This window comes from Mus musculus, chromosome 8, assembly GCF_000001635.26.
Source record: "Mus musculus strain C57BL/6J chromosome 8, GRCm38.p6 C57BL/6J".
NCBI classification, from domain to species: Eukaryota; Metazoa; Chordata; class Mammalia; order Rodentia; family Muridae; genus Mus; species Mus musculus.
Genome location: NC_000074.6, coordinates 60,516,562 through 60,544,492, shown reverse-complemented (window position 1 = coordinate 60,544,492; position 27,931 = coordinate 60,516,562). Strand labels below are relative to the sequence as shown.

The window sequence follows — 27,931 nt, the reverse complement described above, 5'->3', positions numbered from 1 at the left end:
GAGTTCTGAAACCCGTGACATCACATAGGTGTGACCTGCACACCTGTTGCCAGGGCAACAGCCACCATATTCCCAGAATCCACTTGGCTCACCTCCAACCTTTACCTGTAACTCTGTCTCCATCCATATATAAAGAAAGCCCACCTCCCAATTTCTCTCTTCCCCCCTTCTCTTTCCACTGCCACCTTGCCCTCCCCTCAATAAACCTCACATGGGACTGTTTGGCCTTCTGAAGCCTCACAAAGATCACAAAACACACACACACACACACACACACACACACACACTTCTGAAAATCAAAATCAATGGTGCTTGGTCAGTAGATTTCTTTTAGATTTCTCTGCACACACAGTTCTTAGAATATTTTTAATCCTTGTTACAGCATTTTTCTTCAGGGAAATGGACCAATGGCTTATGATTTTATTATTCATTTATGTGAGTCCATGAAAGAAAGAGAAAGTTTTGCCCTAGAACCTGTTGAGAATGCCCCAGAACTGTTCAGTGAGTTCTGACCAGTCACTCACAAAGACAACAAACTTTATCTGCAGTTTAGTCTCATTTGCCCCCAACTGTCAAGCAACAAAGCGAAAAGGAGGTGTTTATTAATCTCGTGATTGGTGCACCAAAGCCTCTTCTAGAAGTGTAAGAAGAAACCAATCATTTCTAACTTAGGAGAACCCACACATCCAACATCAGAACTAGCAGGCTGTGTGGCTTGGAGGATACTCACTGTATCCATCTGTGCTGGAGTAGCCAGAGAGAAGAATGCTCTGAAGAAGGAGGTAGGAGGAGGATACTCACTGTATCCATCTGTGCTGAAGTAGCCAGAGAGAAGGATGCTCTGAAGGAGGTAGGAGGAGGATACTCACTGTATCCATCTGTGCTGGAGTAGCCAGAGAGAAGGATGCTCTGAAGAAGGAGGTAGGAGCTGAACCATCAATGAAGAAACCATTTCCAGGAACAAGTAAGACCTGTGAGAGGTTGTTGAAAATAAGTGATTACACCACTGAAGAAAAGCTAAAAGAAAATTTAGGAAGATCTAGTATTACTGTGGGAGGAATATTTCAAGGTTAAAAGCTACTAATCAACTAAGAAATCACAATAGGAAATAAAAATATCACATAAAAATACATATGGCATGCTCTAGACAAACCTGAGTATGTAGAAATAGTAACAATATTTACCATCAATATGACAATGCTATTTCTTCTCCAAGTATAAAGAATGCATAAAAATGAGAAGATACCAGAATTTAAACTTAAATATATGAAAGATAGGTTAGTGAGAAATAGTAGCCGGGCAGTGGTGGCGCACGCCTTTAATCCCAGCACTTGGGAGGCAGAGGCAGGCAGATTTCTGAGTTCGAGGCCAGCCTGGTCTACAAAGTGAGTTCCAGGACAGCCAGGGCTATACAGAGAAACCCTGTCTGGGCTATACAAAGAAACCCTGTCTCGAAAAACAAACAAACAAACAAACAAACAAACAAACAAACAAAAAAAGAGAAATAGTAAGATACAAATAAGTGACTAACCTAGCTCCAAACTAATATGAGTGCAAAACTGAGATTTCTAATGACAATTAGATGCTGGCCTAACAAAGAGTAGGGAACAGTATTTTAGGGAGCAGCCTTAAAATGTAAAGGCCCTGGGATAGGAAGAAAACGATTCATTTAAAGAAACAGAAAGGATACAAATGTTTAACCCATAAAGTAGAAGTTAGTAAGTGTGCTAAGATGAGGTCTTGAGATCAGCAGCAAACGGCTCATTTTATGACCATGTTGGTAGTAAGAGCTGAGTGGCCAGACACTCACTCCGCCATAGACATAGACTTTACTCCCTTTCCTGCCACCCCATCTCCACTCCATGTTCCCTCTCTTCCTCTCTTCTGTCTCTGCCCCTTCTTTCCATCCTCATGTACACACTAGGGTTGACCCAGGACATCAGACATTCTAGGCCTGGGACCGATAGCCTTCTTGAAGTTTATATGGGTGACATTAGTAAATCTTAACCAATAGGTATAAGCTCTTTCTACTTTGTAGCAATCTTAGAATACTCGTTAAGACTGGAGGCCAAAGATGGAAGGACCCAAGGTTTTAATTTTTAGGCAAGTCAGAAATAAATTACACCGTTTTATGTCTTAAGTTTTAGAGTTGGTATTTTATATAGCAATTGCCAGGGTTCCTCGGAAACATTAATTGGCTGTTGTTGCAGTCTATAAATCTGGTGCTCCTACCTAAACCAAGATGAGTTTAGACTGAAGTGATATTGGGCATTCTACATAGAAGAGTTCAGGCAAAAGATGAGTTTCATTATCCTGATTTCTAGAATGTGAAGGTCATCATTTTTTCCCCAATATAGAGGAAACGTTTTGAGATAGACTAGAAGCAAGGGCCTGTAAGAGAGGGAGGATGTTGTCAAAACCTGGGGTAAAGCAATGGTGATGTAACTGGGGACTATTTAGAATAGGTTAAGACATAGGTATACACACACACACACACACACACACACACACACACACACACACGTGATAGATGCAGAGTTGCAGAGTTTGGGGAAAAAAGTGGACACTATATCTGTCTCCGTTATTATCACATGGCTCATGGGTGCATTCAAACCGTTACTTACCAGAAGTTATTAATAATGATGTCATTGACAGAAAAAAAATCAAACTGAAGAAAAGATCAAGTTAAATAAAATAACCTAGATGTGTGCATGGATTAAGTACCTATTGTGTGTAGAAACTCAGATAAGTAGAATGAGCAAAACATGAGTCCTGCTCTCTCAAATGGTCAAAGGATAGATAATCCTTGCCTGGGCAGTTCTTTCTGAAGATGTATCCATAGATGGACTTGTTTTTTATGTACCTGCATGGTATCTTGCCACTGTCAAGTCACTCTCTTCTTTTAGAGTTACTATCTAGACAACAGTGATTCTGGAAACAGATTTCAGCTCTTGCAGAGATACCTCATGAACATAAGGGAATTAATGGGGAAGAAGGGAGAGTTCAGTTTCAACTGAAAAGCTACACAGAAAATTTCATTTAGAGTTTTGCGTTTACTCTGTGCCTGCAAGTCAAAGCTAAGTGTTAGCATTTCTTCTGGCTCCACCCAACAGTTACCTGGTAACAGCTAGGTAGACCTGGCTTGCTATAAAATGGGCAGTTTGGTACCTCCTAGATCTCTCTGCCCCTTCTCTTTTTGACTCTCTTCTTTCCCTGACCCCTTTCTCCCTCTGCCCCCTTCCCCCTTCCTTCCTCTTTCCCCTCTCTCTACATGTTGCTGGCCTCCCACCCTCTGCCTCCCTCCCTCTTTCTCTCCTTCCCCCCTCTCTCTTTCTCTGTCTCTACTCCCTTCTCAATTCCCCTTCCCATGCCCTAAATAAACTTAAACTCTCTTCTATACTATGCCCCTTGTATGCTGGTACCTCAGGAAGAAGGGATGGCTCATCATGGACCTGCCAAGGCACCCCTCCCATCTCACCATACCTGACTCTATCATACATATCCTTGGCTTCTTTTTATAAAGCACAACACTAAGAAAACTTATGATTTCAGTATGGGCAGGGTGGGGGGCTGGGAGGGGGAGAAGCTGGAATATGTGTAAGCTTTTCTAGAAAACACAGCACAAGTGTTCATAAACTTGAGTAATAAAATGATGGAGGATTTTATTTTTGCTATTTTTTAAAATAACAAAATATAGTATTTCTCTATCAAATACTAAGGGTGACTGCCTCCTACACATTTACTGTGCACACATCAAAAGACCAGGAGTTAGTTTGCACATGCCATTTAATCATTATAGCAACCTGATGGGGTAAGATTCTTAGAGTTTGTGCATAAGTGAATGTTTGTGTGTGCTCAGGCTACACTGTGCATGCTGTGGTGCCCAGACAAGTCTGTGGAATCTCTCTGTTCCTGCATCTTTATATGATTTCCAATACAGAATTTAGGTCACACCAGGCTTAGCACAGCACTACTTTCCTGCCAGGCCCGCTTACTGGCCCAGGAAAGGGTTCTTGCTGTCTTATTGATCAATAAATCACAGGGGTGGGTAAGAGACCCAGAGCTACATATGTAGTAAAGAGTGACTATGAAATCAACCCAAGGAGGATGTCTGAACTGGGGCACCAACCCAGTCACTGACCTGATGATCATTTTCATCAATTTAGCCCATCTGAACTGAACTTCAAAATTTATTATAATTTTAATGATGAGACAATATACCCAACATATTCCAACAAGGCATATTCCACAAAAATATCGCTTAATTTTATTCAAAGAAATAGTATGGATTTTTCTTTTGGCTATATTGTCCACCCTTTTCCCATTTTTACCTCTCTTTCAATAGCCTTTTCTTCAATCAGTTGTTTTGTATCGGAGATTCCCTTAACTTTAATCCATAGAAACATGCCAGCTTTGGGAACATGCCACTCTGCCAAGCCTACAAAGAAAAGAAGATAGCACACTCTAGACATGTCTCTGGTGATTTCCAGTTCCACAACACAGGCACAGTGATTATGTATAAGCACTTTTACAGAGTTTCAGTGGAAACATGTCAAAAATATGATTTGATGACACCCCCAAATCGATGTTCCCAGTGTTGGGACAACCCATAAATATTATGTTTTCTGTGTTCTGAATTGTTCATTTGAGCCAGTGCCAGGCCAGCAAGATATGTAAGTGTCACTTCCTCACCAGTCTTTAAAAGAAATGCTTTTTGTTGTTGTTGTTTGGTTTACTCCATGGAGTACTACACAGCTATTAAAAACAATGCATTTATGAAATTCTTAGGCAAATGGATGGATCTGGAGGATATCATCCTGAGTCAGGTAACCCAATCACAAAAGAACACACATAATATGCACTCGCTGATAAGTGGATATTAGCCTAGAAGCTCGGAATACCCAAGACACAATTCGCAAAACACATGAAACTCAAGAAGAAGGAAGACTAAAATGTGGATACTTCAATGCTTCTTAGAAGTGGGAACAATTCTTTGTTTAGCTCTGAGCCCCAGTTTTTAATGGGGTATTTTAATTTGATTTTCTGGAGTCCACCTTCTTGAGTTCTTTATATATATTGGATATTAGTCCCCTATCTGATTTAGGACAGGTAAAGATCCTTTCCCAATCTGTTGGTGGCCTTTTTGTCTTATTGACAGTGTCTTTTGCCTTACAGAAGCTTTGCAATTTTATGAGGTCCCATTTGTAGATTCTTGATCTTATAGCACAAGCCATTGATGTTCTATTCAGGAATTTTTCCCCTGTGCCCATATCTTCGAGGCTTTCCCCCACTTTCTCCTCTATAAGTTTCACTGTCTCTGGTTTTATGTGGAGTTCCTTGATCCACTTAGATTTGGACTTAGTACAAGGAGATAGGAATGGATCAATTCACATTTTTCTACATGATAACCGCCAGTTGTGCCAGCACCATTTGTTAAAAATGCTCTTTTTTTCCACTGGATGGTTTTATCAGCCTCCAAACGCTGACACCATTGTACACACTAGCAAGATTTTGCTGAAAGGACCCTGATATAGCTGTCTCTTGTGAGGCTATGCCGGAGCCTAGCAAACACAGAAGTGGATGCTCACAGTCAGCTATTGGATCGATCACAGGGCCCCCAATGGAGGAGCTAGAGAAAGTACCCAAGGAGCTAAAGGGGTCTGCAACCCTATAGGTAGAACAACAATATGAACTAACCAGTACCCCCTGGAGCTCATGTCTTTAGCTGCATATGCATCAGAAGATGGCCTAGTCGGCCATCAGTGGAAAGAGAGGCCCCTTGGTCTTGCAAACTTTATATGCCTCAGTACAGGGGAACACCAGGGCCAAGAAGTGGGAGTGGGTGGGTAGGGGAGTGGGGGGCGGAGGGTATGGGGGACTTTTGGGATAGCATTGGAAATGTAAATGAAGAAAATACCTAATTAAAAAAAAAGTGGGAACAAGCCAGATGGTAGTGGTGCACGCCTTTAATCCCAACACTTGGGAGGCAGAGGCAGGCAGATTTCTGAGTTCGAGGCCAGCCTGGTCTACAAAGAGAGTTCCAGGACAGCCAGAGCTACACAGAGAAACCCTGTCTTGAAAAACAAACAAACGAACAAATAAAAAAACAAACAAACAAAAAAGAAGTGGGAATAAAATACCCATGGAAGGAGCTACAGAGACAAAGTGTGGAGCAGAGACTGAAAGAATGACCATCCAGAGACTGCCCCACCTGGGGATCCATTCCATATACAACCACCAAACCAAGACACTATTGTGGATGCCAACAAGTGCTTGCTGACAGGACCCTGATACAGCTGTCTCTTGTGAGACTATGCCAGTGCTTGACACATACAGAAGTGGATGCTCACAGCTATCCATTGGACAGAGCACAGGGTCCCCAATGAAGGAGCTAGAGAAAGTACCCAAGGAGCTGAAGGGGTTTGCAGCCCCTCAGGAGGAACAACAATATGAACTGACCAGTACCCCCAGAGATCCTTGGGACTAAACCACCAACCAAAGAAAACACATGGTGGGATTCATGGCTCTAGTTGCATATGTAGCAGAAATTCAGTGTCTCTTTCACAGACTCACACCAAAGACAAAGGACTGTTATAAGTTTAACTTTACTTCTTCAATTGTTTACAGTGTCTCATTGGGTTTCATAAATCCTTTTGCTTATGTAAAGTTTGTGTGCTCAGATGGATTAATTTTTATAGAAATTTAATTATTTAGGATAAAAGTACTTAAATCCAAGAATTGTTGATTCATCTTCAAGCTTTGTGTGTATTATGATAGAAAAAAACTAAGGGAAAAGGACATGTATTTTGAGTAAATTACTTAAAAAAATTTGCCATTAATATTTTTTGTCATCACTCTTATACAGAGTGGTAGAAAAATCACTCTTATCATACAGATAACAATTCTATTTTTAATGAAGACTTTACAGAGAATGATATATGACAGACACAGGACATTGATATTTTTGACTAATTAGTCTTCTCACCAAATGCACTTTTAACGTTATAATTAAAGCTGGGTGATTTATCTGATTTTTAAAAAAAATAATAAAAAGCATCCCAAATTAAAAATAACAATAGAAAACATCAAACAAATACTTTTGGCTAATGAATAGAAGGTGAGGGATTTTAATGAATTTAAGAATCTTAAATTATACTGAAAGGACAATATAAACCCCACTAGACTCCATTTATCTCTATTTTGTCTCTATTTTGAGGACCAAGCCTGATTTAAAAAAAAAAAAAGGCGGTGAGGCTTCAGGAACAGACCCAGAAACTAGGTCATAAGACACCAGCTCTAGAAACAGACCATAAAATCCAGAGCAATATCATAAAACCCTCTCCCAAAGAGCAGCCTGGAGATAACCACAAAGATGGGGAAATATCTTATCTCAGAATGGGCCATCAGTACTGGGAAGCCCTATTTCATCACAGGGTTGAACATTCGTCACATAAGAATGCAGACCACTGATCACATATGATTGAACATCATGACATAGGAATGAAAACAACTGATCAGCTGTGAAATAGCATCCCCTAGCATCCACCAATGAAATTTTAGATTATCTGATCCTTCTAGACATTTCCCCCAGTTCCCTATAAGAAGGCCTGCATACCTTTGTCTGGGGTAGCCATTTTGGAGAATGGTTGACCCCTCCCCCCATGCTGGCTGTTTCTGCAGAATATTTACTCTTTGTTTTTGCATATTATCTGAGACTGGGGTCTTCCTTCATCGATTTTCCGACCCTTACAATACTATACTATTTATTTAAATTCATTTTTAGTTATAAGCAGACTATTTTGGGAGCAAAAATTTGAAACAACTATCCTTAGCCCACAGGTGATTCGGCTAGGCCCCTCCCAGGGAACTAGTAATGAGGTACATCATCAGCTGTAGCCATTACCTGCCGCCGCCAGGTGAGACATATAAAAGGACTGTTGGATATTCCAGTTCTCATTCTTTCTCTCTCCCTGTTCCCACGTGTTCCTGGCTGGTATCTATCTGTTCTTTTCTGTTCTTCTACCTGTCCTTCTCTGTCTCCCCTTTATTTGCTCTGCTTCTACCCCTTATCCGGGCTGTCATTCCTCTCCTTTCCCCCAAATAAACTTCCTTTATACCAGATTGGTTACACAGTGGCATGATTTCTCAGGGGGCACCTTGGCATGGGCTCACCAGGTACCCCCCCCCACAGACATTATATTTCATAACACTAATAATAATTGCTGAAAGTTTTTGAAGATGGGTTTTATTCAGGTAATATTACTGCAGGTATTATTGCTGGTTAATTTTTTGACTGAGTTTTTTTCTTAGAACCACAAAATCTGGGGTTGACACTACAGCTCTGCTTAATTGAGTATTTGCTTTGAGTTCCCAGGTTTCATTGCCAATACCTCTAAAGTGGATGTGGTAGCACAAATCTGCAATTTCAGCACGTTGCAAATGGGGGCAAGAGGATCAGAAGTTCAAGGCCAGCCTGGGCTATATGAGACCCTGTCTTAAAGAAAAAACATCTTGTGGCAGATGGTAGAGATGATAGAACTCAAGGGTTGACAATGAGGTTCTTGTGAGACCATCGTAGGGCAACCTTTCCTTGGCCAGAACGTGCTTACACTGCCGTCTCTCCACACCAGGACTGACCACACACTGTCATCAGCTCTAGAGACGCCATTGTTTATATGAAGATCATATGCTCCTCACTTACCACGTAACCACTTGTCTGCAGCTGCCAATATGGAATCCCTCTGGTTCTTGTAGAAATCAATAGTTCTAGAAGAAGGCAATGACAAGGGTCAGGATCGTTGTGTCCAGAACACTGACCAGAGACACAGAAAAACTCGGAACTCCAGCTTTGGAATTCTGTAAGAATTCGTTTTTTTTGCTTTAAGTGCTTCATGGAAGAATACTGCGTTGATTGCTTTAAGGTGTGTGCTGCAAAACTTATAAAAACAAAAAACAAAAGAACCATTTCCCCTTTACTATAGAGAAATCAAGGTCTAAAAATCAATGTAGCAGAGTTTATTTCTATGTAAAATATGGAATTTACATGTAGCGTGGCAGCCCCTTATGTTTAGTTGACATAAGGAACTGTCATTTTTTAGGGTTAGGAGAACACGAGGTCAGAGGGACTGGAATGCTGAGTCACTGATCTGGGAAAGAGGTGACCCTATTACTGCATGCTTATAAGTGGCCTGGGAAACACCACATTTACATAACAAAAATGATTCAGGACTGGTCTCATTATACCACCAGAGTGTGCTTTCAGTCATTCCTACTTGAACCACTTCCCAACCCGTGTCCTTTGCTGATTATCAAATAACATGTTTGTTTGTCTAGCTTTTCAGCTAAAACAGTGAACTCTAACCTAGAGAACTTGGTTCACTGTGGTGTCTGGGTGGGGATAGGGGGACAAGAGGTCAGGTTGAATGACTTTGAATGCTGCTGAGAAGACTTTCTATGTGAAAAGCAAGTAAAATAAAATGCCTATTTCGTTTGTGTGATTTTTGGACATTGAAGAAGGAATAAAGGGGATACAGAGATGGCTCAGAATAGTTGTTACTATTCCAGAGGACCAGGGTTTTAGCATGTACAGGGATTTAGCAGCTTATAATCACCTAATAGCTAGTTTATAATAGTCTGTTACCTCTGGCTCCAGGGGACCAATGTCTCCTGGCCCCCACAGGCACCAGGTGTGTAGTACACAGACATAAGTACAGGCAAACACCCATACACACAAACTAAAAATATATATCTTTAAAAAGGAAGGAAGAATAATAAATAAATCAGTATTCTGGATGGTTTGTATTCTATATTCTGGGCCCCTTTTTTGCTCACAAAAATTTTAACAACTGACTCACTACCTGTCAATATGAGCCAGGAAACCCTCTTCTCCCCATTGGTGTAGAAGCTGTAGTATCATGAGCTGAAAGAGACAGAAGAGAAGTAATGTCATGGTTCATTCTCAAAACTGAGTATGTACTTTGTAAACACAGAAGTTTGGTTTTGCTTATATGTAAACACATAGGAGACCAACAAGGAGTCTAGGTCATATTGGTGACTTCAGTAAACTTTAATTAAAAACCAGAATGACAATGGTAGGCAGGCTCAGGTGCTAACGTGCTTTCTGCATAAGCCTGAGGGCCTGAGTTCACACCCAGGCATCTTTGCAAGAAGCTGAGCACAGATGCTCTGCATTTATAACTTCAGTGATGGAGGTCAGGGGTCTGGGGCCAGCAGGCTGCAGGTTCAGGGGGAGATTTTGTCTTACAACAAAACAAAACACCTGATGCTGACCTCTGGCCTTGTTCACACACACACACACACACACACACACACACACACACACACACACACACACACACACACAATCAATCAGTCAGTCAAACAAAGGAAACAAAAAGCCTCCTTGAATACAAAGCTTTCTTATATGCCAGGTTCTAATATATATAACATATTAACAGATATGTCTACCTGAACCTTAAGGGATGTTAGTTCTGCTCTACTGATAAAGAAACTGAAACACAAAGGTGAATTTTCTTTATCTCAAGGAACTGATCATAGAACTTGGATTCCAAGACAGATTTTCCAGCTCCAGATCCACGATATTGACTACTGGAGTATAATGCCTCTGTAAATTTGAGTACATACATATTTGTTTTTCTTTCCTTTTTGTTAGTGTGAGGGATCAAGCCCAAGACCAAATCACTGCTAAGCATGTACTGAACCACTAAGTTATAGACTTAGGCCTCAAGATGTTTATGACAGGTATATTCCATATTAAATGTGGAGATAAATTTTTTATTTAATATGGTGGAGCTCTAAATGATGTGACAAAATTTTGCTGACAAGATCTAAAAATATGGGGAAAAGTTCCTTATTTGGTTATATACTAGACATTTACACTTTATAGATTGTGCAATATAAAGCAAGCATCCTTGAGGTATAAACTTTTCATTTTGATGGCTGAGGATATGGTTCAGTAGGTAAAGAGCTTGCAGTGCTCATGAAAGGACCCAATTCAGATTATCCAGTTTAAAAGCCAGGCACAGTAGCCGGAACCTGCCATCCCAGCACTGGGGAGGTAGTCACAGGAGGATCCAAGGGCCCGCTCACACAGCCAGGTAATTAAATAGGTAAGCTCCAGGTTCAATGAGAGGCTGTCCCCCAACATAACATGGAAAGCCAGTAAAGAAGACGTGTGAAGCCGACCTGGGATCTGTACACACATGTGCACACATGGATGCTCACCCATCTCCACACTTATACACATGCATGAACACATACAAGCACATACACAGGATCTAAAGCTCAAGATCACAATCATGTCCAAATCCAATACTTTCCAAAGCTTGTGAGGAAATCTACTCAATCTCCATACTAAACTTTACTTTAATTAAAATGCTTAATGATGAATGGCTTAAAGAGCAGCTGAGGAACAGGGGCCAGAAGACACTAAAAAGCCCAGTTTCTTCACATCACTATAAATTCCAACTGAAAGACCCCCATTTTGGGGAGACCCTTGCTCAAGTCCCGGGATGAGCCGATGCCCCAATAACTCGAGAGAAACCATTCCTGATGCAATATCGCACGAGGTTTATTCAGGAATCAGCATGCTGAGGCCAAGCTCGTAACCCACACAGGGGCAGAGAAGATCGAACCCCAGCAGTTACAGCTGAGGGCTTTTAAAGAATAAACTGTAAAGTGAGAGGAGGATAAGACCACAAAGAATGGGGAAGCTGAGTAAACATCGTAAAAAAGGGGATGGTGAATTACAGCTCATCTCTCAGGCTGAAGGCGAAAGAACAAAGAACTCCATGCTGGGCTTCATTTCTAGGGGTCTAAGAAACACATTGAGTTGGGGTCTTACACAACACAATGTAATTTGAGTTACTTCATGAAATCAGTTCTATCTTGTTTAGCTCTACACTTTTATAAAAAATGTTTATTAATTGACTGAATTTTAGTATTCTCTCTGAGACCCAGATGATACACTCTGATTCGTAAGGACTCTGGACAGGCAATATCAAGACACTAGCTTAAATGATTTCTCATTTGTTCCTTAGATTAAGCCTCTGATGCTGATCTAATTCTGTTTCAGAAATGGAGATTCAGCATTTGATTTTTCTTCCCTGTCAGGTTAAGCTAATCATATTTGCTTACTGATTTTGCTAAGGAAAAAAAAAATCCTTAATTGTGCTTACCTGTGAGAGAGTACAGGCATGTACTGATGAGACTTGTGTGTGGAGAACAATATTCTGTATCAAGGTCTTAGGGCCAGTCATAAACCCTACTCTCAACCTATGCAGACAGAGAAAAGGTGTTATTCCAACCCTGAAAAAACAACTAATGTCAATAGCTTTGCTGATTCCACCAGAAGAGAGATGGCTCAGGGGCAAAGATATCTTGATGTCTTACATATTCTAATCAAAGTATGTACTTCTTACTTAAAAAGAAAAAAAACATTTAAATTTAAGTATATATGATAAAAAAACAATGCACATATCATTAAGACTGTCTAAACATAGTATTCTAACATAAGCTTCCAGAATATTTATCCTCTTCCTACAACTTAGAATAATAGCCAAACATCTTTGAACACTGGAAAATAATAAAGAGAGTGAAATACCCACATGCCTATTAATGATTAAATGGATTTTCAGGCAAGTAGAATACAAGCTTTTTATAAGAGGAGAATTCCTTGAACTAAAAGCTTTGAGGCTGGCATTGAGTTTGAGACACAAGCCTTACCCTGAGGAGACGGTTTTTGAAAAGGTGTCAGCTCTGATGACTCTCCCATCAACATCCATGGAGAGAAAAGTTGGCTCCCAAGGCTGAAAGAGGAAGAAAACCACTGTTGGTTTGCAAATGCTGATCACCATAAGGTTACATTGCATAGCATGGACGAGGGCAAACAGGCATAGACTGGGCACATACAGTTACATCTTACCCTTGTCTAGGCTATAAGACCTGTGAAGCCTGTGTTCTTTTACTAGTGTCTTCCTGACCTTGGGGTTTCTTTGCTAAATATGCCCACAAAGGTTTCATTATTTGCTCAGGATGACATTACTGAATTCGGAGAAACTTCAAACAGGCCTTCTTTGCCTCCCTGGGATTGAAATTTAATATTATTTTACATCCAGAGGAAAGACTTAGGAGTGTAAAGGAATTATAAATTCTAGCTAGCCCATATAACAGACACACAATCCAGATATTTTATTTGCAAGCCAGAAGCCTGGATTAGGCAGGTTTGGAGCTATTCTAATTCATTTCCCAGCCATATGTCCCTTGTTACTTGTTATTTTTCCTGGCCAATGCTTATGGTCTAACTCCTCGAATGGAGGCCTCCTCCACTCTCAGTGCCCTTTCTTCTTCTCCCTTTGGTTTTTCCTGAGACCCCTCTCTTGCTCTTCAAGTGCCACCTTTCTCCCTCCACTGCCCACTCGCAGGTTCCAGCCTTTTATTGACCAGTTAAATTGAGAAGCTAGGTTTACATAGCATCACTTGGTGTATGTGAGGATCTGCTCCTGGGAAGGGCAACCAGATGTTGGAAGCCAGTACTTAGCATTTAAATACAAGTAGCACCAGACCAACCCCCTACACTGCAGAAATAATTTCAGATAAGATGAAAAGTTCTTTCAAGATGACCAGCACTATTTTGGGTTGATCCTTGGAATTGACTAGAAAGATAAAAACTGATGTGAATGCAGGTGAGAAATTTAGTTAATGCTGCAAATGGACACTAAGAATTTCTTCAAATGTAAGGTCAAGTTCGAAAGGGGTTCATAGTCACACTCAGGGTGGGAGGGCAGGGCAAATCATGCTCTGCAAAACTATGCAGCAAAGCAGCAAGTTTTGTGTCTTCTCAGTGGATGGAAATCTACTTTCAGGATGGATGTCTAGAGTCCTGAGGGCATGCACTAGTGCTATGGCCTGCTAGAAAGTGATTATCAGGAAATGTAGCATACACATATGTAGAGGGAGGTGTTGATTCCCTAACTGGTTCTAGATTGTGTCACTAAAGGAGGCAGAACCAATTGCTGGGCACAAGGAAAAAGGTGGAACTTCTGTGTCCCAAGAGGAAGAGAAGGAATGCAGAAAAAAATTGTTTTCAGACCAGGTTTTAGAGGGAGGAAGAAGCAGCAGACATGTAGGTCTTGGGGCTCCTAGAGTTTGTATCTCTCTGCCAAGTCGGGGCCAAGTTAGATGGAGGGAGCTAGTTGGTAAGATTAGGGCACGAAAGTCTTCACCATACCATTGAGTTATCTGGCTAGTTATCTGGCTAGTTTTAAAATTAATAAAACTGTCTGATGTTTTCCATCCAAGGCGCTACGGTGGGCAAAAGGAGAAAGAGGGTGGCCAGGATGGATGGAGGCTTGGCGAAGCTAGCTATGAGGGGCTGAGGGAGCGACTTCAGTTCCCGGAGAGGGGAGGGGTCCGGCCAAGAGTGCAGCGCTGGGAAAAGGAACAAGTGTTTTTTTTTTTTTTTTTTTTTTTTTAAATTATTCAACACACATATATCGAGGAGAACTTTAAAAACTCACAATCCTCCAGATAAGGTCCAGAGCACGTGACAAGGATGTACCTCTGTGGCTGCCGTGCTTTCTCTATCTATGCAGAGTACTGAGTGAACACAGTGGTACTTCTCCTTCAGCCTGAACACCACCTCAGTCCCCTCAGCCCTCATTCTAGTCAATTACCATTACTAGGCTGAAGTTGAAACACAAGACGAGACCCATGCCATGTTCCCCATTTGATGTCTGAGGTATTATGACTTACGATTTGGAGTTCAGCACCACCAGCCTGATTGGTTCTGCTTTTCTAAATGCACGTCTCAGAGAACTAGAGATCCTAAAAGTAACTTCTAGACCAAGCATTTATACAAAAAAGAAAACTGGGAAAAACAGGAAGACTGAAAAACTAGAGAGAACTCAGTATTTATCTAAGTTCACCATGAGAGCAGAAAGCTTTGACTCAAGCCAGGTCAGCGTCCAATGCAACTAATAACTCACAACAAATGATCTGTTGACAGTGGTGTAAGCCCACAGCATCACATACCTTGCTAAACTGAAGAAAATAGTAAGGGTCATCTTCTATTATGAGGAAATCATATTTTCTTGCAAGCTGAAAGGTTAAAGCAATGTATTAATTTCTTAAGAGCTATTTAAAATGAAGATCATTAGGAATCGCAGTTCTATGTTCTTATTCATTTATTCATTCATGAACTAGTGAGTTCCTCTTATTCCAAACATCGAGGGTGGCTACGAATGAGATACTAAAGGTTCTTTTTCCCATAGAAGACAGAATTGAACAAATTGGTCGGGTAACTAAATATTGTCCAATTTTATAGTGGTCACATCTGAAGGCAAGTGACACTATCACTTGCTGACTAGTCTTATGTCAACTTGACACATGCTAGAGTTATCTGAAAGGAGGAAACCTCAGTTGAGAAATGATTTCATAACATCCAGCTGTAAGGCAGATTTTAAATTAGTGAATGATGTGGAAGGGCCCAGTCCATTGTGCGTGGTTACATCCCTGGGCTGGTGATCCTGGGTTATATAAGAAAGCAGGCTGAGCAAGCCACAGGGAGCTCCAGTAAGCAGCACCCCTCCATGGCCTCTGAGTTCCTGTCCTGCTTGATTTCCTGCCCTGACTTCCTTTGGGGACAAACTGTGATGTGGAAACAAGCTTAAACCAAATAAATCCTTTCCTCCCCTAGTTGCTTTGGTCCTGATGGTTATAGTTACTCAGGGGAAACCTCTGTGGAGCTCTTCCCAACAAGGTAAGATTAGAACTCAAAATGATCAGAATAAAATAGCTGTGCAAATATTAAGAAGAAGGATTCTAGACTGAGGACAGAGGGATGAATGAAAGCAGAGATTGTGGGGTGAACAAAATCTTGGGAGGGCTAAGAGACAGAAGAGTACAATATGGCTTTGACATTTGGGATGCAGGAGAGAGAGACAGAAAGATACAGAGAGAGACAGAAAGACAGAGAGGGAGGGAGGGAGGGAGAGGGAAAAGGAGAATCATTCAGGATTTGGAAAGCCACAAATCTGACATTTACCATACAGCAGGGGCTAGGACTGATTGACTTGAAACACAGTGGCCTGTTAGACACTCTGAGCAAATGCAACAATTATCATAGAGTGTGGACAGGCAGTGGTATAGGAAGTGGGGTTGGGGTAATAGTGGAGCAAAAGGATAAACCTAGAAAATCTTGACGGTAGAGTCCACAGGATGGGTTAACAGGGGAGAAGAGAGAATAGAACAAGAAAAATGAAGGTAACTGTTCATGAACATTATTTATGAGGCTAAAGAACTTGAAGGGGTTGGTTGTACATGAGAGGTTTATGACTGGGGCTAGGGAAAAGCCAGGAGTTCTATTTAGGCCAGGTTAAGTTTGAAATGCTATTGGACATCTATGGAGATAGCACAATGACTCACAAGTTGGAGTTCAGGGAAGAGATGGAGCTGACAAAGACGGAAATCATCTTAAGGAAAAATGAAATTTATAATGATGGCATTGGACAATGGTATGTTAGGGGAATTTTTGGATAGTACACAGAACTCAGGACAGAACCCTGGGTGTTAGCAATTCCTGTAGGCTCTGCCCATCAATCCAACAGTTACCTAGCAACAGCTTGTTCAAGGTGCTAGGCAACCTAACTTATAAGGACTACTTGGCTACTCCTCCCTCTCTCCCTCTCCTTTTTCCTCTCCCCGTTCCTCTGCCCTTCCCCTTCCTTCCCTCTCTCTTTCCTTCTATCTCTCTCCACCTCTTCTCTCCCTCTCCCAACCTCCGCCTCTCTCATCCCCATTTGTCCCAGGTCTGCTCCTTCCTCCCTTCCTCTCTCCTCTCTTTCTGTCCTTCTGTCCCCCTTTCTCTGCCTCTAGCCCTTCTCCATGTCTCCTCCCCTTACCCCAAATACACTCCCTTTTATACTAGGCCTGAGATACTCCCTCCTGCTGTTTTGTACCTTGCTGCTATTTTATAAAACACTACGCTGGGGACTATATAAAATTGTATATAAATATCAAAACAATATCTTGAACCTTTATATTTTCCAAGTAAAGCAAACTGGTTGAAATCTGGCTGTGATTTCAATGCATACAGTTAGGTTTCCAGGTCGTTAAATGGGGGCTTAACACTTATTTTAAAAACAATTTGCAGGGAAAGGTTAGGGACTCACTTAGGTCCAGCAGCAAGACTTTACAGAAGGCATATTTGTTTTATTCTTTTTTTTCAGATTTATGTATAGCTCCATATATCCTTTACATTAAAAATTGCAAAAAAAATATGAGACCGCATAGCTACTTCCAGAGATCTTGGAAATTATGTTTTAAAAGACTCAAGATTCTTTCCAGCCTGAAATGATAAAGGGTGACAGACAGACAAAGCAAGCTTAAAGGACAGTGCAAACACAGATATCCAAGAATGAAAATCAAATGTGTTCTCATAACATGTTCCTAAGAATGTCATTTTTCATGTATTAAAATACCAATTAAGGAAAAATAAGTTTCAGAGACAAAAGATGTGGCAATTTATTACGTATCACATTAGTTGGAACCCTGATATAGATGAATGAGTCTTTTTTATTAAAAAGTATCTTTCCTGAAATTAAAGGGGTAGTAAGAAAAGCAATATGAATTTAAGACTCTTCAAAAAGGTAAACAAGAAACCAGAACACATTCTGGTCACCCTCTTGTAATTACCTCATAGATTTCCTTCTTGCGGTCACCTGTCAAGGAGTTGCCTGTAGGGTTGTTGCCATTTGGTACAGTATACAGAAATTTTGGAGTCTTTTTTGTGGGATCCTTGGAATCTTCTGGTTTCCACTGGGAAAGGATTTTTTTGAGACCCTCTGGAATAATCCCATGCTCATCACTGGGGACATTAATAATGTTGCAGCCTAGTGGTTTCATCTGTGGAGAATAAAAGAAAACCCAAGAATGTAGCATGATTCCAAAATACAAGCCCCAGTTTCTTTATAAAGTTTTTTTTTTTTGTTTTGTTTTTATGAAGAACTGTTCTGCTCATGCCCTTAAACATGTAAACAAGTACTTTGGAAGAGTGAGCTGTATATTGTAATCCTCTTATTCCTCTGAGGTCAGCAATAGCTCCTGTTTATTCTCAGGCTTGAATTTCTTTGCCTCATTTATGCTAAACTTGGTCAATGCATGTCTTATTCTGGTTCACAAAAGGTGAGCAGCAATGATGGGCTCTTTTTTTTCCTACACATAATCCTTAAAATTCCAGCTCTTGGTTGTCTGGCAATGTTCTGAACATAGGGTGCTTCTGTGAAGTTAAGGCTTGGAAGAAAGATGCCATAGAGCAAGCTGCAGTAGCCTTGTGCTGGTGCTGGTGACATAAAGCATACTAGCTGCCAGCACTTGAGCCTTGCCCCTTCTTACTGAATTGTCTTACAAGAGATAGAATTGATTTACCAGCTCCTATGGGCAATTACGGGTAACATCATACGCATTTTGCAGTGCTATGACAAAGTACCTGAACAAAACTATTTAAGGAAGGACAAATTTCTATATGGTCATTCATGGTTACAGAGATATCAATCCATTGTGACAGGGAGAGAATAGAGGAACAGAACAACTCATATCATGGTGGTCAGGAGGAGAGAAAGAGGGAGATGGAGAGAGGCAGAGGTAAGGAATAGGGGAAGAGAGAAGAAGAGATAGAGGGAGAGAGGGATAGGGACAGAGAGAGGGAGGGAGGGAGTGAAGAGAGAGAGGAGAATGAATTGTCAAGCCAATCAGGCTGAAAATCAACATTAGACATTATATACCTCAAGGCAGATTGGTAATGTTAATAATTAGATAGTTTTTTTAAAAAAATTAAACTAAGAAAATTTATTTTAAATTATACAACTCAGTATTTACATTTTTGTAAGTCATCAAACTAATTTATAATAGTTAAATGCCTCTTAAATATACATGATATCGTCTGAAGCTAAAAGTAATACGCATTCAACCAGTTTTAAAAATCTATTTGGAACATTACAAATGATAGGAGTAGAAAAAAAAAATCTCTTGTGAAGGTCTCTATGAAAAGAAATTGTGACAGGTTCCTGATTAGACAGAAACCGTTCCATCTCCAAGGGAGAATACACAGTGTAACTGTGGCCTCATAGGATGGATTGGGTACTGTTCTTTCTGTTTCTATTTTGTGGAATAGTTGGAAGAGTATTGGTATTAGGTCTTCTTTGAAGGTCCTGGGCTTTTTTTTTTTTTTTTTTTTGACTGGGAGACTTTTACTCACTGTTTCTATCTCTTAAGGGGGAATGGTTTAACTGACCCTGATTTAACCTTGGTATTTGGTATCTGTTTAGAAAATTGTCCATTTCATCCAGATTTTCTAGTTTTATTGAATATAGACATTTATTAGGATCTGATGATTTTTAGAATTTCCTCAGTTTCTGTTGTTATGTCTCCCTTTTCATTTCTGATTTTGTTAATTTGGGTACTGTCTCTATGCCCTCTGGTTAGTTTGGCTAAGGGTTAATCTATCTTGTTAATTTTATCAAAGAACCAGTTCTTTGTTTTGTTGATTCTTTGTATAGTTCTGTTTGTTTCTACTTGGTTGATTTCATCCCTGAGTTTGATTATTTCCTGCTGTCTACTCCTCTTGGGTGTATTTGCTACTTTTTGTTCTAGAGCTTTGAGGTGTGCTGTTAAGCTGCTAGTGTGTGCTCTCTCCAGTTTCTTTTTGGAGCTGAGCACCACTTTCATTGTGTCCCATAAATTTGGGTATGTTGTGCCTTCATTTTCATTAAATTCTAAAGTCTTTAATTTTTTTTTTTTAATTTCTTCCTTGACCAAGTCATCATTGAGTAGTTCAGTTTCCTTGTGTATTTGGGCTTTCTGTTGTTTTTATTGCTATTGAAATCAGCCTTAGTCCGTGGTAACCTGATAGGATACATGGGATTATTTCAATCTTCTTGTATCTGTTGAGGCCTGTTTTGTGACCAACTATATGGTCAATTTTGGAGAAGGTACTGTGAGGTGCTGAGAAGAAGGTATATTCTTTTGTTTTAAGATGAAATGTTCTATAGGTATGTTAAATCCCTTTGTTTCATAACTTCTGTTAGTTTCAATGTGACTCTGTTTAGTTTGTGTTTCCATGATCTCTCCATTTATGAGGGTGGAGTGTTGAATTCTCCCACTCTTGTTTTTTTTTTTTCTTTTTTTCTTTTTTCTTTTTTTCCAAACCCCGTCCACAAGTGCACGCACAGGGCAAAGCCAACCCAAGTGAGCAGGGGGGCGCCTGTCGCCCTGGGACAACTCTCCAACACCTCTCTCCCCTCCCCAGCACAAATCCCAACCACCTCGGCATCGGGAGAGCCGGAACATCGCCCACACCGTGCACGGAGCAGAGGGCGGTGGTTTGGCGTGGGGAGTGACTGGCGATGGTCAAACCACTTGGGAGGGAATGACTGATACACCTTTTCCTTCCCCGTGCCACCTTCCCACCCCCGGAATTCTCCCACTCTTATTGTGTGAGGTGCAATGTGTGCTTTGAGCCTTAATAAAGTTTCTTTTATGAATGTGGGTGCCTTACTTTTGGAATATAGATGTTCAGAATGAGAGTTCATCTTGGTATATTTTTCCTTTGATGAGTATGAAGTGTCCTTCTTTATCCTTTTTGACAACTTTTGGTTGAAAGTTGATTTTATTAGATATTAGAATGGCTATTCCAGCTTGTTTCTTGGGACCATTTGCTTGGAAAATCATTTTCCAGGTTTGTTCTCTGAGGTAGTGTCTATCTTTGTCACTGAGGTGTGGTTACTGTATGCAGCAAAATTCTGGGTCTTGTTTATGTATCCAGTGTGTTAGTCTATATCTTTTTATTGGGAAGTTGAGTCCATGTTAAGAAATATTAAGGAATAGTGATTATTTCTTCCTGTTACTTTTGATATTATTTTTATGTTTGTGTGGCTATCTTCTTTTGGGTTTGTTGAAAGGTTACTTCCTTGCTTTTTCTAGGGTGTAGTTTCTCTTCTGTGTTGGCATTTTTCATCTGTTATCCTTTGTAGTTCTGGATTTGTGGAAAGATATTGTGTAAATTTGTTTTTATCATGGAATATCTTGGTTCTTCCATCTATGGTAATTGAGAGTTTTGCTTGGTATAGTAGCCTGAGCTGGCATTTGTGTTCTCTTAGGGTCTGTATGACATCTGCCCAGGATCTTCTAGCTTTCCTTGTCTCTGGTGAGAAGTCTGGTGTAATTCTGATAGGCCTGCCTTTATATGTTACTTGACCTTTCCCCTTTACTGCTTTTAATATTCTTTCTTTGTTTTGTGCATTTGGTGTTCTGATTATTATATGAGGGGAGGAATTTCTTTTCCGGTCCAGTCTATTTGGAGTTCTGTAGGCTTCTTGTATATTCATGGGTATCTTGTTCTTTAGGTTAGGGAAGTTTTCTTCTATAATTTTGTTGAAGATATTTACTGGCCCTTTAAGTTGGGATCTTCACTCTCTTCTATACCTATTATCTTTAGGTTTGGTCTTCTCATTGTGTCCTGGATTGCCTGGATGTTCTGGGTTAGGAGTGTTTTGCATTTTGCATTTTCTTTGACTGTTGTGTTAATGTTTTCTATGGTATCTTCTGCACCTGAGATTCTCTCTTCTATCTCTTGTATTCTGTTGGTGATGCTTGCACCTATGACTCTTGATCTCTCTCCTAGGTTTTCTATCTCCACAGTTGTCTCTATTTGTGATTTATTTATTGTTTCTATTTCCAGTTTTAGGTCCTGGATGGTTTTGTGCAGTTCTGTCACCTGTTTGGTTGTGTTTACCTGTAATTCTTTAAGGGATTTTTGTGTTTCCTCTTTAAGGGCTTCTACCTGTTTATCTATGTTCTCCTGTATTTCTTTAAGGGAGTCATGTATTTCCTTCTTAAAGTCATTTATCACTCTCATGAGATGTGATTTTAAATCAGAGTCTTGCTTTTCTGGTGTGTTGGGGTATCCAAGGCTCTCTGTGGTTGGAGAACTGATTTCTGATGATGCAGAGTAGCCTTGCTTTCTGATTCTTATGTTCTTGCCTTTGCTTCTCACCATCTGGTTATCTCTGGTATTAGCTGGTCTTGCTGTCTCTGACTGTGGCTTGTCCCTCCTGCAAGCCTGTGTGTCAGTGCTCCTGGGAGACCAGTTCTCTCAGGGAGGTATTTGGGTATGGAAAGCTGTGGCACAGGGTCAGCTCTGGGGTACAGACAGACACTGCAAGTATCCTGTCACCATCTTTACCTTGGTTCCTGTGTCCTTATGACTCTGGGATGGTCCCTCTTGGTCCAGGAATTAGATAAGATGTGATGGTCTTTGCAGGTGTGTGTGTACTCCTGGCAGGTCAGCTCTCTCCAGATGGTATTTGGTTATGGAGCATTGTGGCACAGGCTCAGCTCAGGGCACAGACAGAAACCAGAAGGATCCCGTCCCAGGCTGATCCTCAGCTACTTTGTCCTGAGGTCTACAGGAGCAGAAGTGGTGGTCTTACCTGTGTTCACAGGTGTGTTGGCACTCCTGGGAGACCAGCTCTCTTCCAACAGTATTTGGGTATGGAGTGCTGTAGCACAGGATCAGCTCCAGGCACAGACTGATTAGATAGTTTTTAATATGAGTTGAAATAATTTCCTTCACAGATGCAGAGAGAGACCTACATGTAGACCTGGAATCAAGTCTAAATTGGAGGTGTCTGTCAAATCTCTCCCCCAAAAGGTCAGAGAATCCTTTGGAAGAGGAGGTAGAAAGATTGTATGAGTCAGAGTTCATGAAGAACATCAGGAGAACGTGGTCCTCTTAGTCAACTAAGCAAGGTACATATGAGCTCACAGACTGAGACAGCAAGCATAGGGCCTACATGGTACACCAGGTCCTCTGCAAATATATTACCACTATTGGCTTAGGTTTTTTTTTTTTTTAAACTCCTGACTGTGAAAAAGAGTTAATCACAGACTCTTTTGCCTGCTCTTGGTACTCTTCTCCTCCTACTGAACTGTATCCAACTTCCATATTAAATTTTTGCTTTATCTTATTATGTTTTATTTTGTATTATTTGGTTGTTATCTCTTAGAAGCCTTTTTTTTCTAATAGAGACAGAAAGAGAGAGGAGGGGAGGTGGGGAAGAACTGGGAGGAGTAGAGGGAAGGGAAGCTATAATCAAGATATATTGTATAATAAGGTGTATTTTTAAGTCTGTTTTTAACAAAAAGCAATAGTTTCCTACATTTAAACCACCCTAACAACATGGGCAAGTAGATGTAATTATTCTATATGATGAGGACAATTCTCATGCTTCTTTGAGGGGAAAAAGTGCCACACTTCTTACAACCATTCATTGTATCACTGGATAGCTTTGAACTATCTATTAATCCCAGTTGCACCTCCCTGTCTATGCTCCAATTTGTGAACATATCCATCCTAAAATGGAATGCCCAATGTAATAGTCAGTGGTGGGGCAGACAACTCCCACTTCCTGTATATGCAGTTTCACTGCCTTAACATTGGAGTAGAAATTCCCTACATAACACATTGGTTTAGAGTTGTAGTGACTTGACAAATAACACGGTTCTACTTAGTTACTTGGCAATGACAAAACAAGTTTTTGTAAATTAAGTCATGATTGATGTAAAACAGTAAGAAACTAGATGTGGATTTTATATGGCATAATTCTAGCACACATTCTTTTCCTCTTTAAAGAAGAAATGGAAAGATTGTAGAAATAGGAGAAATATTCCTTTGTAAACGTGTAGAAATACTCCTTTCATCTTAAAAGAAGAAATAGGAGGTTGTAGGCAGGTCTTGTGCACTACTGTATTCAGCTGCTGATTTCTGTGACCTGAGATCTAGTTACAGTCTGGACATGTGCATTGTCATGAATTTTGAAGAAATTCTGTACTTATGCAGTGTAAGGAATGTTCCCCAATTATCTCTGAATGGTTAATAAAAGGCAGAATGGCCAGTGTATATGCAGAGAAAACAGGAATGCTGGACTTCTGATCCCACCCAGGGGAACACGTTCACCACAAGGCAGATGAGTGTCCAGAAGAAGGGCCACAAGGCAGGTGTGGAACAAAAAGAAGGAGGAGGAGGAGAAGGAGATCACCTTGAAGTCGGGCATGGGAACGAGTCACCATTGGAGTTCTCTGAGCACAGACAGCTACAACATAGCAAGCCGAGGAGACACTAAATGCAAGCAACCCAGGATGTGTTGCTGAGAAATGGCTAAGATAGCATAGAGGGTTAAGACTATTTGTTCAATTGTTGTGCTTAAAGCTTGTTGAATAAATCTATAGGTCTCTATCTCAATTATTTGGGAATAAGTGGAGTTAGAAAAAAACTGCCACTCTTAAATTTTATCCTACACACAAACTGGGGCATGTTCAGTGTGTCTCATACACCTTTTAAGAGTCTCTGGGTTACAGATGAAGATAACATATTTTAATTTGTTGCAGACAGGTTGTGTTTTGTTTGTTTATATCTTCATATTGCTGTGAATGCAAAGAAAAAATGGCATAAAGCTTTAATCTTTGGAAATGGAAGTGCACTTTATAGCATATAACATTTCACATATCAAGTTATACCATAAGCATAGAATAGGAAGATATCTCTCCTATAAACAATGTAGTATTTGATGTCACTAAGTTCCACAGGCACAAATGGCAAGTGATTCACAGCACACTCACATGCAATCACCAACACTTTTATCTGAAGCTCAACCACAGGTTAACTTAATAGTATGATCCAAAACAACCAGATCACACTAAATATGTTTAACCAAAATAAGCCCATTCACTTAAAGTTTCTAATTTAAAAATTTTACCTATCCTTCACCCTCTCTTTGCCTTCGTCACAACTCCTGTCCTAAATGTTTCAAAGCATACCACGGTGCTATAGATATAACTGTATTTCCTGCAACACAAATGTGATCATTTCTGCTTGGTCCTAAGGAATGGAAACACACAGTCCCTCCACTCCTTAATCTTATGACTGTAAGATAGTAGCAGTCTATTGCTGTTGAGAGTAAGTCATTAAAAATATGTACAAGCTTCCTGATAACGTCACAGAACTGGAGGACACCAAAGATTCTCTAAGAGCAATTTAGTACAGACTCTGCTTTTTTTACTTGTTCTTCCTTCCCTGCCACCTGTTTTTGAGTGTGTGTGTTGCAGGTGTTGGGGTGCACATTTGTGTGTGAATGCACATGTGTGTGTGAATACACGTAAATGTGTGTATGTGTAGGTCCAAGGTTGATGTGGGAAATCATCCTCCATCAGTCTTCCACCTTATTTATGAAGGCAGGATGATTTAATCAAATCCAGAGTTCTCACATGTAGTCTTGATAGCCAGCTTGCCCTGGGGATTCCCTGGCTCTGCCTTCTAGTTGGGAACTGCAGGAAGGCCTCACCCCCACCAGAATTTCCTTGGATTCTTGGGCATCTGAACTCTTGTTCTCTTCTTGCACAACTAACATTTAAATCACCAGGTCATCTCCCCAGTTTCCTAAACTGCTTTTCAAAGGAGCACAGTTTTTATTTTCTTAAAAACAAAACAAAACAAAACAAAAAACAGCACATTTGACTTTAGTGTTGTGAGGTTAATATGACTAATAACACAGCACAGACCCAGAATTTAGTTGTCACACAAAATCAAGCATAATGATAAATTATAATGAAAGTGACTTTACTATCTACTTTCAAAGTTTGAAAGATTGAAGACCAAATAGCTGTTCATATGATAATAAACTACACACATTTTAAAATATGACACTATTAAGCTTTATTGCAAAGGAAGAAATCATTTTAAAAGCTAGTCTTTGAGGTGATAGACAGTCTAAAGGGTTGTAAGAACTTGCTGTTATGTAAAAGTATGTACTTACAGCATAAAGGGTTCCTGGAAACAGTGGTTCATTGACCAGGATAGTGTCTCCAGGATTGATGAGCATTTCAAATGCCTAACAAAAGAAGCATAGGTTAGCTCAGACAGAATGGCTACATTCTTAGAATATCTTTTCTTTTGTACTTCCAGGATCCAGAGAAGAGTTGCACATTTTTCAGTAAGGGCCAGGCAATGCCTACTTTGTGATCCAAACAGTGCTTCTCTTGCAGCTGCTTATTTCTGGCTCTATTGTGAGAGAGCAGTGGCAATGTGTAAGTAAATTGAGTGCCAATAAAACTTTATTTATCATCTTAGCTAACAGTCTGGATTTTGCTGTGGACCAGTTGGTTAACCCCCATTGTAGGGTTAAAAAAAAAAAAAAAAAAAAAAAAAGAACATATCTGGTTTGGCTCCTAAAATTCATCTGTTCCTTTTACTGCTTGAAAAATGCGTTAGTTGGGCTGGTGAGATGGCTCAGTGGGTAAGAGCACCCGACTGCTCTTCCAAAGGTCCGAAGTTCAAATCCCAGCAACCACATGGTGGCTCACAACCATCCGTAATGAGATCTGACTCCCTCTTCTGGAGGGTCTGAAGACAGCTACAGTGTACTTACATGTAATAAATAAATAAATAAATCTTTAAAAAAAAAAAAAAAGAAAAAAAAAAGAAAAATGCGTTAGTTATCAACTCTGAATCAGACCAGGGAAGAGTACTGGAAATAAAAATCCTTGGCAAGATGGCCAGGTTCTTACTCTCATGAGGTTGCTGATCCTCTGGGAGAGCTAGATGCTAATCAGGTAATTATCTAAATAGAGAAGGCAAGATCAGTAGCAAGTGATGTTGGGTCAGGTGCCCAATATGGACATCTCATTGCAGGATTTGAGCCTTCAGAGAACTCAGGAAAGGCTTCCATGATGACCAGGTGTATATAGGGGATAAGTGACAACTGGAGCCTTTTAGCAAACTGGAAGACTCCTGGAACATGAGGTGGACTGTGAAGAGGAAGAGGGGGAGGAAGAGGAGGTGGAGAAGAAGGAAGAGGGAGGGAGGGAGGGAGGCAGAGAGAGAAAGAGAGAGAGAGAGAGAGAGAGAGAGAGAGGGAGGGAGGGAGGGAGGGAGGGAGGGAGGGAGAGAGAGAGAGAGAGAGAGAGAGAGAGAGAGAGAGAGAGAGAGAGAGAGAGAGAGAAGATAGCCTTGGAGAGAGACTACTTTCTGAGCTTTGGACATCTTACAGAAAACATACTCCCCCACATAGTTCCTAGTGGACTCTGCCTTTCCAAGACAGCTTGTTACCAAGGAAATCAGCTGAGGGACTGACATGGGTCTTAAAAAATAAAAGTAACAGTATATCATATCAGTTTTCCCTGGTTGGTGTGTGTGTGTGGGGGGGGGGGGGCTATAAACATCAAGTGTTCTAATTGAAAAGGGAAGCTATACCTCCCCTATTGCACTAATTAAAGAATGGAGATTGGAAGGGGGATAAGCTGTCAAAGGGTCACCCCTACTGGGGGATCGAGTAGTGGCAGTTGACAGCTGTTGAGGGAGAGAGGATCATTTCCCTGGAGTATTTGTTTACTGGTAGTTTCCAGTGCTCCCATGAGTGGCTCCACACCCAGACACACATAGGTGGGCATTAATTGGACTTACTCAGTTATTAAAAAAAGAGAAGAGAATGTGATTTTGGGAGGAAGATATATTTGTAGGTTCAGGAGAATTGGAGGAAGGGAATACACGGTGGGATATGATCATATATCCTTGTATTCATGAAATTCTCCAAGAATAAATTAAAAAGTAAAATAGATGTAAGAGAAATGAAAAAAAAAATCTATCATTGACACAGCCAGGTAGAAATGAAGTTAATTTACTTTAAAAAAAGAAAGAGGCAAATATTAACAGTGCTGTTGAACACATGGAACAAATATTAAATCAGATTATTGTCATGGTCTCATATGACATATACATGTCATAGTATAAAGTCACTTATACTAACTTCATTGTTTGGCATGACTGGAATTGTAACAGGTAATGAAGAAACAGTTTTTTTTT

At 40.4% G+C, this 27,931-nt stretch overlaps 1 protein-coding gene across 2 annotated transcripts in view; it reads right to left on the bottom strand.

Moving 5' to 3' along the window:
* Positions 1-27,931, bottom strand: part of Aadat (aminoadipate aminotransferase) — a 39,835-nt gene that overhangs the window by 1,185 nt on the left and 10,719 nt on the right. Inside the window, exons 4-12 of one of the 2 annotated variants that reach the window (XM_006509397.4) lie at positions 25,887-25,961; positions 17,713-17,922; positions 15,052-15,117; positions 12,745-12,827; positions 12,198-12,294; positions 9,858-9,919; positions 8,702-8,766; positions 4,332-4,438; positions 802-971 (exon numbers count right to left, since the gene is read on the bottom strand). In XM_006509397.4, coding sequence (XP_006509460.1) covers positions 802-971; positions 4,332-4,438; positions 8,702-8,766; positions 9,858-9,919; positions 12,198-12,294; positions 12,745-12,827; positions 15,052-15,117; positions 17,713-17,922; positions 25,887-25,961 — 935 coding nt within the window. The remainder of the gene's footprint in view (positions 1-801; positions 972-4,331; positions 4,439-8,701; positions 8,767-9,857; positions 9,920-12,197; positions 12,295-12,744; positions 12,828-15,051; positions 15,118-17,712; positions 17,923-25,886; positions 25,962-27,931) is intronic. The other variant, NM_011834.2, reaches the window with a different exon arrangement.